General features: G+C 40.6%; 1 protein-coding gene across 3 annotated transcripts in view; it reads left to right on the top strand.

Annotated features, from left to right (window-relative positions):
• fbxo38 (F-box protein 38) overlaps positions 1 to 2,756 on the top strand; it is a 61,324-nt gene extending 58,568 nt beyond the window's left edge. For 2 of the 3 annotated variants that reach the window (XM_053428089.1, XM_053428088.1), the window contains exons 20-21: positions 971 to 1,084; positions 1,206 to 2,756. In XM_053428089.1, coding sequence (XP_053284064.1) covers positions 971 to 1,084; positions 1,206 to 1,384 — 293 coding nt within the window. In that variant the 3' untranslated portion in view covers positions 1,385 to 2,756. The remainder of the gene's footprint in view (positions 1 to 970; positions 1,085 to 1,205) is intronic. The other variant, XR_008339461.1, reaches the window with a different exon arrangement.
• Positions 2,757 to 13,804: the final 11,048 nt, after the last annotated feature.

Here is a 13,804-nt window from a genome sequence, read left to right as displayed (position 1 = left end):
GTCACTGGCACGACTGAGCAACGTCCTCAGTGTGTTTTGTGTGCCGAGGTGCTGGCAAATGACAGCATGAAGCCATGCGAATTAAAAAGGCACGTCGACACCAAACACCCCGACTTGAAAGAGAAGCCTGTGGACTTCTTTAAAAGGTAAACGTGATGGTCTCCATCAACAACAATCCACCATCTCACACTGCATGGGTGTGTTCGGAGAAGGCTTCAACTTCCTGTGTTTTGATTTTTACCCAGGTTGTTGTTGCTTAATTGTTATGGAACTTTCCTGGAAGCTGCTGAGAGGAGAACTCAGGCAGCAGCTGATGTCTGAAGATGTCTTCCCCAGTATCCCCATATATCATCCTCTACTTGCGTCACCCATTCTAACAGCACATCCATGAATGGCTAGAATTGGTGTCACTCTCATAGTTACATGTAGGCGTTCGCATCCTATTTGGTAGTTAAGCCTTGTGTCCTCGCACCTTGCCACTAGTGAAATACGCAAAAGAGTTGAAGTTGGTGCCTCTCTGTCTGGCACATCTGAGTTAGATATGAAAGTCCCTCAACATAAACACAACAATGCACTGTTGGTTGGCCCTTATCTATAACCATGACTCACAAAATAGCAGGGTGGATCTACAACCTAAAGGTATCAACAACCATTCGCACCTTGACTCGGAGTTACCTAACGACCCACCATATGGTCGGGGTGTGGGTAAACAACCTGATTGTTTAACATAACGACTCACAGGACAGACCCACATAGGTTATATGATACACTACATTTTCAACCTCCTCTGTCTTGATTCAGAATCAGCTAGCCTTGCCTAGTATTTTTATACATGCCACAGAGCATGATGGGATGTTGAAGGGATGTGAACTGACAAGTTGATATTTTAAAAGACCACCAAGCAATTCAGTCTGGAGACATGAGTCCAAGATTCTTTCTCTTCATTAATGTCTCCTGTCACTTTCTTCAGGAATTGTGGATGGGGCTCCTTACAGCATGATAACTGACTTCCCCTGGCTCAGAACACTCAGAGCAGCTGATCCCAACAGCTATGCCCGCTATGACTTTGAAGATGATGAAAGCAGTGAGTACAGTCAATGCATCTTTGGTCTAGTAGGCTCTCCATGTAGTAGTTCTCTAAATGTACACACTATTTATCATAGAGGCCTTAAAATATTTTTCTATGGTTTTATGTTGTTTGTTAGCCACCATCTATGCCCCACGGCGAAAAGGCCAGCTGTCAGCTGACATCTGCATGGAGACCATCGGGGAAGAGATCTCAGAGCGCCGACAGAGCAAACAAGGAGTATTTCAGAGAGTAGTGGTCCTCTTCCTTCATCACTGTGATACACCAGGAGAACCTGTGGATGATGATTACATCTAGACAATAGACCACTCCTGTATAGGAAATTAGTGGGATCCATGCAATGACAGTCGTGCTGCAGGCTATGGCTTGAGCTCCAGACTGAGGAAAGATTTGGTTTTGTGAAGACACAATGTGATCTGAAGAACACTGCTGTGTCCTTACAAACTGTATCGAACATGATAACTTAGCTTCATGGATGAGGAGTAACTACATTTGTAATGCACTGGGTGTTGCTGGTATCAATCGCTTTTCAGCCATTTCAGAGAAATTGATCATCTAACTGTATTATGTCATTATTTGAATAAAAACTGTGGCTTTCAAAATGAGCCAGTTCTCCAAGATAGTATTGCTCCAAATAAAGGCTTGACTCTTTGTGCTGTTCAGGCATGAGCCCAGCTGTCAGCTCTTATTTGTTTATCATGCTACCACGGAGAAGACTCACAGAGACGGGCTGCCTATTTTGTTTCCACTCATGACTGATCGCCAGACACAAATGTCAAACAAACCATACTTTTTAATTAAGTTTTCCTCAGATTCTTTTCTGTCAACTAAGATGTTGGTGGCTCTGTTTTGTTTTTAGACCAGCAAGAACAAAAAAAACAAGGGATATTCAGTCCAAATGGAGCTGAGAAATTAGAACAGTTGTGGGTGAACTTTTGACTTTTAAATGAGTTTTCTTGCACGTTTGACCCATTGGATAGAGATTAGGGAACTAGATCTTATAGCCAACTCCTGTCCATTGGAAGTTATGAATCAGATCTGCTCCAACATGAAGCTCACATTCTTATTTGGCCATGCAAACATACCATGTCTGACATGTCTTTAGCACATTGACATGCTGAGTTTCCACTGACTCAGGCTAAAAGCAGTGGATCAATTCTTGACGTTGGAGTTGCTATTTCAGCCTGCAAATATAAGAATGAACACATCTGAATGTACCGTTAGCTTATCTGTTCTATATTATCATCGACCCAGACCCTGTAACAAAATGAGTTCTGAAGTTTGAAATTGGATTCCAATTTTCGTTATTTTAATTGTTACTATTTCACTATTCAGACCGTTTGATTTAAGCTATATACATTATTACAGATTGTGAGGGTCCATTTCCAGAAGAGTAAACAGAACATGAACTGAAGCATCAACCTGTTGGAATGGGTTTGAAGGATTAGTAGCCCAAATGGGTTAGATTACTTTTCTTCTGGCATCAGATGAACATCTTTGTTGAAAACATGAACAGAAAGTGCAGTGTACAGGTTAAAGTCTGTACTTCTTAGTGTATTGACAAATGTACAGATGTCATGGTTGATGATATGCTTCCATGGTGTTCATATGTTTATAAAGGAAGAACAAGATTATTTCAGATAAATAAAATAAAATAACAGTAAATAACTTTTGCCTTTGTTGTCTTATTTCTGTATCAGAATTGAATTAACATGTATGGAGTTATCCTCAAATCATTAAAGATTTACAAATGTATATAACTGAAACCTGAGTTCCCTTCACACAAAAAAAGAGCGTTCATCCACATCTGAGTATTGACTGTGGGTGCATTCAGAAAGTGAAAATAATCTCCTTTCTTGACTACTATTCCTTGACCCCGACTCAATACGTCACAAGGTCAAGGAATGATGTGAGAGAAAAAACATGATGTTAGGAAAGGAGAAGCATGGTGCAGAGAATATCAAATTCCATTTACACTTTTAAGAACAACTTTATAACAATAGATACACACAAATTGTATGGTTGTCTGTGTAGTGGGATGTTTGATTTAATAAGTTTCCTGTCCGAAACAGAAGAATATGTCTTGAGAAAAGATGTTTTCAGTTTATACATTTGATTATCAGATACCCAGAGAAAAAACTAAGTTGATTTAGATCATGTCTGGTCAGGAAAGCGACCAGACATATGCAAGGCATATGTTTATAATTTACCAGAAATGTTTAACAAGCTACCGGTTGCTGTCATCGTACATTCTCGTTTTCTACCCCCCTCTATATGATTGGCATGGGGGTCACAGTATTATCTCTCAATTATCTATTTTCTGAAGTAATTGTATATTTTTCAATGTACTGATAAGCCTAAAGCTTATATTGTTTCATAAATCCCATCATGTTTTATATGCCAGCAGGAGGCACTATTGCACAACTTGTTTTCATTCACTGCATTTAACAGCCACAACGCCCACAGCCATCAACATCTCAGCTCTCTGAGTAGTTTATTATGAAACTTTTGGAGAAGTTGTTTGTCATTTTAAACCCTACACTTGTTATTCCCCAGGTGCACTGTTTTTCTTTACATTTATTTCATCTCATCTCATAGTACAGTTAGTTGTGTTTTTAAAACATAGATCCATATATCCTTTATTGGAGAGATTGTCCTTTCAGATGCATCAAACACATTCAGAGAAAAAGCTTTACATTCCTTAAATTAATGTGCTATGTTTCTTACATGTTTTTCGATTAAAAGAGGACAATTTTTTGATTTACGGTAGTACTTTTCGTAACACAGTCTGACAATAGAATACCACTTTCAAGCAGCACCTACCATTGATAAACATTGCATGCCAGCCAAATACCTGCAACATACCAATCTAGAGAACAGCTTATGTCGATCTGTAGCGGAATATGCAGCGGAGCCACTAGTGGCATACCATATGATTTTCATGCTGTTCGTGCAACCAAGTCGATGGAGCTGCAATTCAGAATCACCTGCTTCAAACGAGAGCTAATAAGCTTAAGGTTGATGCCGATTGTCGAATTTTTAACAAGTCATGGAATATGTATTTTTTTCACAGAGTTTGGCGGTAAAGCTGTTAGTTTAGTTTGCGACAAGCCACTGATATCCATAAGGGGAATAACCAAAGACTTTGGCATTACGGAGAAACTGGCTTCCATACAGTCAATGAAAGGGACAACAACTAGTAAGGATTTATTTATTTAATTTCATGCATGCAAAAATTAGGACTACCGAGAACAGAAACTATTATCTTTGCACTGTAATATTCATCAAGAAGTGCTATGCAAGTCGGTGCTTAAACCATGTGATTGATGTTGTTACAAAAGTTTCACATTTCATCAGGGAAAGAGCATTAAATCACAGACAATTTGTTGAACTTTTGGAGGAGCATGAGACTGAACATGCTGATCTGAGCTACCACACAGCTGTCAAGTGGCAACATCAGGTATTATAGCTGAATTTAACTGACTAGTTCAAGCCCATCAGAGAATTATCACCTCCCACTAAACTGGCAAAACCAGGCATCAATGTAATTTGTATCACAGAGATCATACCTGTGTAGTCAAAAAGACCATCCTACTGACAAATGCATTTGTTGGTACGAGTTCTTGTCAAAGATGCAAACAGAAACACAGAATGGGCTGTGTTCATTAAAGTCTCCATGTGTCACATGTCAATTTACTGTGTGAAGAGTCAATATTTATGTTGAAATTTCATTAGAGTGGATTATCCAACAAACTGTTAGAGATAAACTGGTTTGGTTTTATTTTCCAGCATTTCCCAATTTTCTTTTAGATTTTTGTTAATAACCAGAAATAGTCAAACCTGTACAGTAACTCTTCCATTTGATTTTCTTGATACGATGATGTTTGGGGCAATTGCAAATATACAGTGCCTTGCATAAGTATTCACCCCCTTTGGACTTTTCTACATTTTGTCATGGTATAACCACAGATTAAAATTTATTTCATCGTGAGTTTATGTAATGGACCAACACAAAATAGTGCATCATTTGGAAGTGGGGGGAAATATTACATGGATTTCACAATTATTTACAAATAAAAATCTGAAAAGTGTTGAGTGCATATGTATTCACCCCCTTTACTGTGAAACCCCTAACAAAGATCTGGTGCGACCAATTGCATTCACAAGTCACATTTGCAAGTCACATAATTAGTAAATAGGGTCCACCTGTCTGCAATTTAATCTCAGTATAAATACACCTGTTCTGTGACGGACTCAGCGTTTGTTGGAGATCATTACTGAACAAACAGCATCATGAAGACCAAGGAGCTCACCAAACAGGTCAGGGATAAAGTTGTGGAGAAATATGAAGCAGGGTTAGGTTATAAAAAAATATCCAGAGCTTTGAACATCTCTCTGAGCACCATAAAATCCATCATAAGAAAATGGAAAGAATATGGCACAACCGCAAACCTACCAAGAGGAGGCCGTCCACCCAAACAGAAGAGTCGGCCAAGGAGAAAATGAATCAGAGAAGCAACCAGGAGGCCCATGGTTACTCTGGAGGAGTTGCAGAGATCCACAGCTGAGGTGGGAGAATCTGTCCACAGGACAACTATTAGTCGTCTACTCCACAAATCTGGCCTTTATGGAAGAGTAGCAAGAAGAAAGCCATTGTTTAAAGGGATCCATAAAAAATCCCGTTTGGAGTTTGCCAGAAGCCATGTGGGAGACACAGCAAACATGTGGAAGAAGGTGCTCTGGTCAGATGAGACCAAAATTGAACTTTTTGGCCTCAATGCAAAACGCTATGTGTGGCGAAAACCCAACACTGCCCATCACCCTGAGCACACCATCCCAACAGTGAAACATGGTGGTGGTAGCATCATGCTGTGGGGATGCTTCTCTTCAGCAGGTACAGGGAAACTGGTCAGAATAGAGGGAAAGATGGATGGAGCCAAATACAGGGAAATCCTTGAAGAAAATCTGATGCAGTCTGCAAAAGACTTGAGACTGGGGCGGAGGTTCATCTTCCAGCAGGACAATGACCCTAAACATACAGCCAGAGCTACAAAGGAATGGTTTGGATTAAAGAATGTTAATGTCTTAAAATGGCCCAGTCAAAGCCCAGACCTCAATCCAATAGAGAATCTATGGCAAGACTTGAAGATTGCGGTTCACAGACGGTCTCCATCCAATCTGACTGAGCTTCATCTTTTTTGCCAAGAAGAATGGACAAACCTTTCCATCTCTAGATGTGCAAAGCTGGTAGAGACAAACCCCAAAAGACTTGCAGCTGTAATTGCAGCGAAAGGGTGTTCTACCAAGTATTGACACAGGGGGGTGAATACTTATGCACAAACAGATGTCAACTTTTTTGTTCTCATTATTGTTTGTGTCACAATAAAATTTATTTTGCACCTCCAAAGTACTATGCATGTTTTGTTGATCAAACGGGAAAAAGTTTATTTAAGTCTATTTGAATTCCAGTTAGTAACAGTACATAATGGGAAAAAGTCCAAGGGGGGTGAATACTTATGCAAGGCACTGTAACTAGGGCTACGTTGTAGCACTAACGGGCCCGAGCACAGGCGATTTCAAGTCTGTTGCGGTCGGTGAAGAGAAAGCGATTGATGACCAAGCGCACGTCTCTGCCTTGCGTGCGTTTTAAGCTCTGCAGCAAGGATAAACGCTTCACTTCCTGTAGCCAGCAGGTGGCGATATGATTTTAAGTCATGGTTTCTTTATAGATGTCATCAGGTCGCGACTCTTTGGAGTAATTTGGACTTGACTGGACCAAATATGTCCAAGATACAGAAGCTCGTGTTTTGATGGCGTGTAATCAAACTTTGACGCCACGCCACGGTCAAACCTTGTGAGTAGAAATCGATCTTTTAGTAACTTTTTATCTCCATCTTCTTGTGATGACACTCAACTAAATTTTAGGTTGAGCTGATGAAAGCAAGTACATCAAAGTAAAAGTGTGGAATATGGCCAAAATGGCCACCAAATCCAATATGGCAGGCTTCCTGTATGGTCTAGCATATCTGTCCAAGAGACTTATTTCTTTGTCATGAAAAGACACATGTCCCTAAGGATTTTTTTAGATGTAGACCAATCGTAGTGCCGGGGCTGCCCTTTAGGGGGTGCTAGTCAGTTATTTTGCCACGCCCATTCCTTAAAACCATCTGAATATCTTCAGGGGGGGGGGGGCTGTTAATACACACATGTAGTTTGAGGGAGATGGACCCATGATCACGGAAGTTACAGCGATTTTGTGTGTCATGGCGAGCTGATAAACTTTGAGCCACGCCATTAATAATGCACATGATGAAAAGTCACAGTAATCTTATGCCTACATTATCAATGTCCTGAGACCCATTTGACACAGTTTGACATGGTTTTGCAGGTGTATGAGGAGAAATACATCCAAGTGTAAGACGTACCAAAAACAAGACATTTCCTGCTGCCACCAGGGGGCGCTGTCATTTTAAGTCACGATTTCTGTATAGATGTCTTCAGGTCGCGACTTTTGTCTTACATGTCTAGTTTGGAATCGATTGGACCAAATATGTCCAAGATACAGAAGCCCGTGTTTTGATGGCGTGTAATCAAACTTTGACGCCCCGCAACGGTCACACGGTGTGACGAAAAATCAATCTTTCAATAACTTTAGATCTCCATCAACTAAATTTTAAGTTGATCTGATGAAAGCTCTACGACAAGAACATCAAAGTAAAAATGGAATATGGCCAAAATGGCCACTAAATCTAAAATGGCGAGCTTCCTGTTGCGTTTTTCATAATGCTCCTTGAGGCTTTTTTGTGCATCTGGTCATGATACACAACTATCCTCATTTTCGTGAGGATCAGTGAATGCTAAATAAGGAGCTTTTCCATAGGTGGCGCTGTTGAGCCATTTTGTCACGCTCATTTCCAAATACTCCAGAATACGTACATTTTCACCACTTTCTTATTTACTGCAAACTTTTAAAACTTTTAGAGTACGTTGAAAAACGCTCAGAATAATCCTTACAATTTCAATAGGGCCTTCCACCGGAGGTGCTCGGGCCCTAATAAATGCTGAAGTAAGAGGACACCTGATAAGTGTGCACACTCTCTTACAACTGGGGATGTGGCTGTCCAAAATTCACCAATCACCTTCAATCTCATGTTAAATAGTAGTCAGTACACACCTGCCATCATTTACAGTGTCTCTGATTAATCCTAAATAAAGTTTAGCTGTTCTAGTAGGATTTTCCTGACACTCTCTTAGTTGCAACTTACAGCAAGAGCCATGGTCCGCAGAGAGCTTCCTAAGCATCAGAGGGATCTCATTGTTGAAAGGTATCGGTCAGGAGAAGGGTATAAAATAATTTCCAAGGCATTTGTTATACCATGGAACACAGAGAAGACAGCCATCATCAAGTGGAGAAAATATGGCACAACAGTGACATTACCAAGAACTGGACATCCCTCCAAAATTGATGAAAAAACTGGTCAGGGAGGCTTCCAAGAGGCCTACAGCAACATTAAATGAGCTGCAGGAATTTCTGTCAAGGACTGGCTGTGTACTACATGTGACAACAATCTTCCGTATTCTTCGTATGTTTGGGCTATGGGGTAGGGTGGCATACAGAAGCCGTTTCTTACCAAGAAAAACATCCAAGCCTGGCAACATTTTTCAAAAACGTACATGAAGTCTCTTTTTGGCCATAATTCCAAAAGATATTTTTGGCGCAAAAACAACACTGCACATCACACAAAGAACACCATACCCACAGTGAAGCCTGGGGGTGGCAGCCTCATGCTTTTGGGCTGTTTTACTTCAGCTGGAACAGGGGCCTTAGTTAGGGTTGCCAACCGTCCCTTGAAAAACAGAATCGTTCCCTATTTAGAAACAAAAGAACCTGTCCCGTATTGAGCTGAAAAGGGACGCACTTTGTCCAGTATTACTGTGAGATTATAACAATTTTCAAAATTATGACAATCTATTTTAACTTCGTTGACAAGACGGGACGAAAATGTTGGTGATTGACTAAGTCACAATAATTTTTTTAAACATCATCGTATAAGGCCGTCATGAAGTACCAGGAGCGAGCAAGTGAGTGTGTGTGTGTGTGCTCCCAGATAGCGCACCGGTCCCGGGGCTCCGCCCCCCGCCCACTCGCTCAGAGACACAGCCTTATTCATTATTCGTGTGCAAGTCGCTCCCAGCCAGGGGCGTTTCTAGGATTGAAAGAAAGGGGGGGGCTTAGCCCCTAAGGATGCTGAATGTTTACCGCCGCAGGATGCGCCAATTTTTTTTGGGCTCATTTGGAGCTGCGGATATCCATTGTTTCAGACAGTTCATAGATTGGTTCAATCAGAAAGAGTGTGATTTTTCTCTGTATCTTTGCTTGCATTCATTCAGTATAAGATAACACAAGAGACAGAATTTCAGGGTCATTGTCAAAATTGACAACACAAATATGAACTTTTATATTAATATATTAATATATTATATTATTAACTGATTATAAACAAGGGTTAGGGTTATAGAACAACATTCTATAGGCACTGATATTATTGTTTTAAAATACTAGAGATAGATATTAATGCAAAGAATAGAGAGCTGTCGATAGTTATTTCTTACATTTCCAATTTGCTCGTTCACACTCTTGCTCACTGGAGACATTTTCTAACAAAAAAGCTAGCTAGCTAGCTTAGTGTTAACATAGCTCATTACAATATTCCCTTTCATTTGCCTCAAGTAAACCAAAATTTAAGCAGGTAACAATCGTTAACAACTACAGATAGCCACATTCTGTACTTACAATTTCACTCCATGCATCATTGATACTAGTCTCAATTGGTTTCAGTCAGTGTGTACACCAACCTACTCATTTTTGTAACCACACACTTGACCTTGTATTATCGTACGGTGTCGGAATTGAACGTTTAACAGTACTTCTGCGCAATCCAGTTCTATCAGACCATAATTTAATAACCTTCGATTTTTCAATAACTGAATATATGCCACTAATAAAAAACTCATTTTCTAGATGTCTACCTGATAGAGCTGTAGCTTAATTTAAGGAAATAATTCGAATTACATTTAAACCAGTATTATCCGTAGATATAAACAACAACTTCTTTAAATACCCCAGCTCCATTGAGATCGATCGTCTCGTCGATAGCTCTGCAGACTCATTACGATTAACATTAGACTCAATAGCGCCTCTAAAAAAAAAAAGTCAAACATAGTAAATTGGCTCCATGGTATAATTCCCAGACAAATGAGTTAAAACAATTATCAAGAAAACTAGAAAGGAAGTGGCCCTCCAGCAACCATGTTGATAATCTCTTGACTGGAAGAATAGTGTTAAGGAATATAAAAAGGCTCTCCACAAAGCAAGAGCTGCCTACTGGGACGGCTGCGATTAGATGCACTGTATGAATGTATGTGTGAATGGGTAAATGTAGAACTGTACTGTAAAGCGCTTTGATTGGTCATCAGGACTAGAAAAGCGCTATATAAAATACAAAGCCATTTACTATTCAAAACTAAAAGAAGAAAACAAAAACAACCCCAGGTTTGTCTTCAGCACTGTGGCCAGGCTGACACCGAACCCAGTATTCCTCGATCCCTAAATAGCAATATCTTTATGACCTTTTTCAATGATAAAATTCTAAATATTAGAAATAAAATCAACCATCTCCTGCCCTCAATTGGCACTAATACCCTACCAGCAACAGAAATCTCAGAAACGGCTGAGAATCCTACCCATTATTTAGACAGTTTCTCTCTGATCACCCGTGATCAGTTTACCAAAATAATCTCAGGTTCTAAACCTACATCATGTATCTTAGATCCGATTCTGACAAAATTACTTAAAGAAATTCTGCCCCTAATTGATAGTTCGTTACTTAATACAATCAATCTGTCATTATCATCAGGTTATGTACCACAGTCTTTTAAAATAGCTGTCATCAAACCCCTCCTCAAAAAAAACACCCTAGACCCAGAGGTTTTAGCCAATTACAGGCCAATATCTAATCTCCCCTTCATGTGTAAAATCTTAGAAAAAGTTGTAGTCAATCAGCTGTGTGAGTTTTCCAGGAAAATAATATAATGAAGACTTCAATCTGGGTTCAGAGCCAATCACAGCACAGAGACAGCCTTAGCAAAAGTCACTAATGACCTTCTAATAGCTTCAGATCAGGGACTTGTGTCTGTCCTCGTTCTGTTATATCTCAGTGCAGCATTCGACGCAATTGACCATCAAATTTTATTACAAAGACTTAAACAGTTAATTAACATTAATGGAACCGCCCTTAACTGGTTTAAATCTTATTTTTCTGATCGCTCCCAATTCGTGCAAATGAATGATGAGTCATCTGTGCGCACCAAAGTTAACCATGGTGTCCCACAGGGCTCTGTGCTCGGGCCAATTTTATTCTCATTATATATGCTTCCACTAGGAAACATTATCAGGACACACTCTGTAAATCTCCACTGCTATGCGGATGACACCCAGTTATACTTGTCATTAAAATCTGAACAAAGTAATAAATTAAAAAAACTTCGAGCATGTCTCAAGGACATAAAAAGCTGGATGACCCATAATTTTCTCTTATTAAACTCAGATAAAACAGAGGTTATAATACTTGGCCCATAATCACCTTAGATATACATTATTTCAAGATATAGCTGCGCTAGACGACATTGCCCTTGGGATTGCCCAGGATCTTTGATCCTGATTTATCCTTTAATAGTCACTTAAAACAAATTTCTAGGACCGCTTTTTTCCACTTGCGTAATATTTCAAAAATTAGACATGTCCTTTCACAAAAAGATGCAGAAAAACTAGTCCACGCCTTTGCTACATCGAGACTGGACTATTGTAATTCATTATTATCTGGCTCCAGCAGTAAGTTGTTAAAGACTCTACAGCTTGTCCAAAATGCCGCAGCACGTGTCCTGACGAGAACAAAGAGAAGAGAGCACATTTCTCCAGTATTAGCATCGCTACACTGGCTTCCAGTTAAATCTAGAATAGAATTTAAAATTCTTCTCCTCACCTTCAAGGCCCTTAATAATATAGCGCCTTTTTACCTTAAAGAGCTGTTAGTACCTTATAAACCCACTAGAGCACTCCGCTCCCAGAATTCAAGCCTACTTGTCGTCCCTAAAGTCTCTAAAAGTAGAGTAGGAGCCAGAGCTTTCAGCCATCAAGCCCCTCGGCTGTGGAATCATCTACCACTTTCAGTTCGGGAGGCAGATACCATCTTTTCATTTAAGAGTAGGCTCAAAACCTTCCTTTTTGATAAAGCTTATAGTTATAGCTAATTAGTGCGGAAGAACGTAACTTTTTCTATTTTATGACACATGACACACGGAGCTTCTTCCTTCCTCTTCTCCATCCCTATGCCCCTTCCCCGGAATCCCTTTGCTTTATCACCCGCAGATCCAGGGCCTCTGTGGCCGCACCATGGATTGCGGTTTGTGGATCGCGCACCGGCGTCGCAGTGTTGGACCAGTGTGGCGGATTCTGAGTTATGTGGGCTGATCGTGGTGCTGGTGGCGGACCCTGTGTCGCGTTGGCATTGGGCACGGGCGGTGGACCAGGACCGCGGTGGTGGCTTGTGATGGGTCCTGGTGGGCGGCGGTGGACGGTGACTGAGGACTGGAGTGGCGTCTGGTCTGGATGGTGGATCGTGGTCTGGATGGTTGCTGACCATGGACTGTGATTGCAGCGGGACTGCTTGGCATGTCATGTTGGGGTTGTCCTTCGGGATGTCTACCCTCATCAAATGCTGCTAGAGACTTTAATCTTGAAGACTTTAATCTTGATGATGTTTTCCTGCACGTGGCATCTATTGTACTTCTGTCCATCCTGGGAGAGGGATCCCTCACATGTGGCTCTCTCTGAGGTTTCTATGAATGTAAAAGAATGTTTAGGGTCATTGTTCTCTTGGAAAATAAATCCAGGCCCAATAAGACGACTCCCAGATGGTACTCTGTGCCTCACCACAATCTTGTGGTATACTTTCTTATCCATTGTGCCATCAATTTTCACTAAGTTATCTGTTCCTGAGACTGCAATGGCACCCCACTCCAAAATACTACCCCCTCCGTGTTCAACTGTTGGCAAGAGACACTCATTTTCACATCTTTCCCCCACCCTCCGTCGAACATACACTCTTCGCTTGTTGCCAAACTGTTCAAACTTGGACTCATCAGTCCACAACACTTTATACCAATCGTCCTTTGTCCATTTCTTGTGTTCTTTAGCAAATTTCAGGCGTTTCACTCTATTTTTCTCTCTCAGTAATGGTTTCTTTGCTGCTATTCTGACAACAAGTCCTACTTCTCCCAGTTTCCGTCGCACAGTTCTTGAAGACATTGTTGCACCATCAGTCATTGCGGTGTTGATCTCATCTCATCTTTTTTCTACCTCTCCCCTTTCGGTTCTGGTGTGAACTGGTGGCATCATGGCGGTCTAAAGTGTACTTTACAGTGGTTGGACTGCATCGCAAGTCCTTGGCTATGCGGCGGTAACTCCAGCCAGCATCAAAAAGGACCTTAATTCGAGCCCGTTGCTCACTCGTTATCCTTGTTTTTTGTAAGGAAAATGACCTAAATCTTCTTATGATGGCTCTATTCTATGGTTTATAGAGCATAATTGATGACTTTATAGATACTTCATTAGTTTAATGGGTATTTTAATGGCCAATTCAACAAAAACAACTGAAA

The sequence above is a fragment of the Pleuronectes platessa genome, chromosome 8, assembly GCF_947347685.1.
Source record: "Pleuronectes platessa chromosome 8, fPlePla1.1, whole genome shotgun sequence".
Lineage (NCBI taxonomy): Eukaryota > Metazoa > Chordata > Actinopteri > Pleuronectiformes > Pleuronectidae > Pleuronectes > Pleuronectes platessa.
Note: the sequence above shows the minus strand (reverse complement) of the source record. Positions and strands in the feature narration are given on the sequence as shown.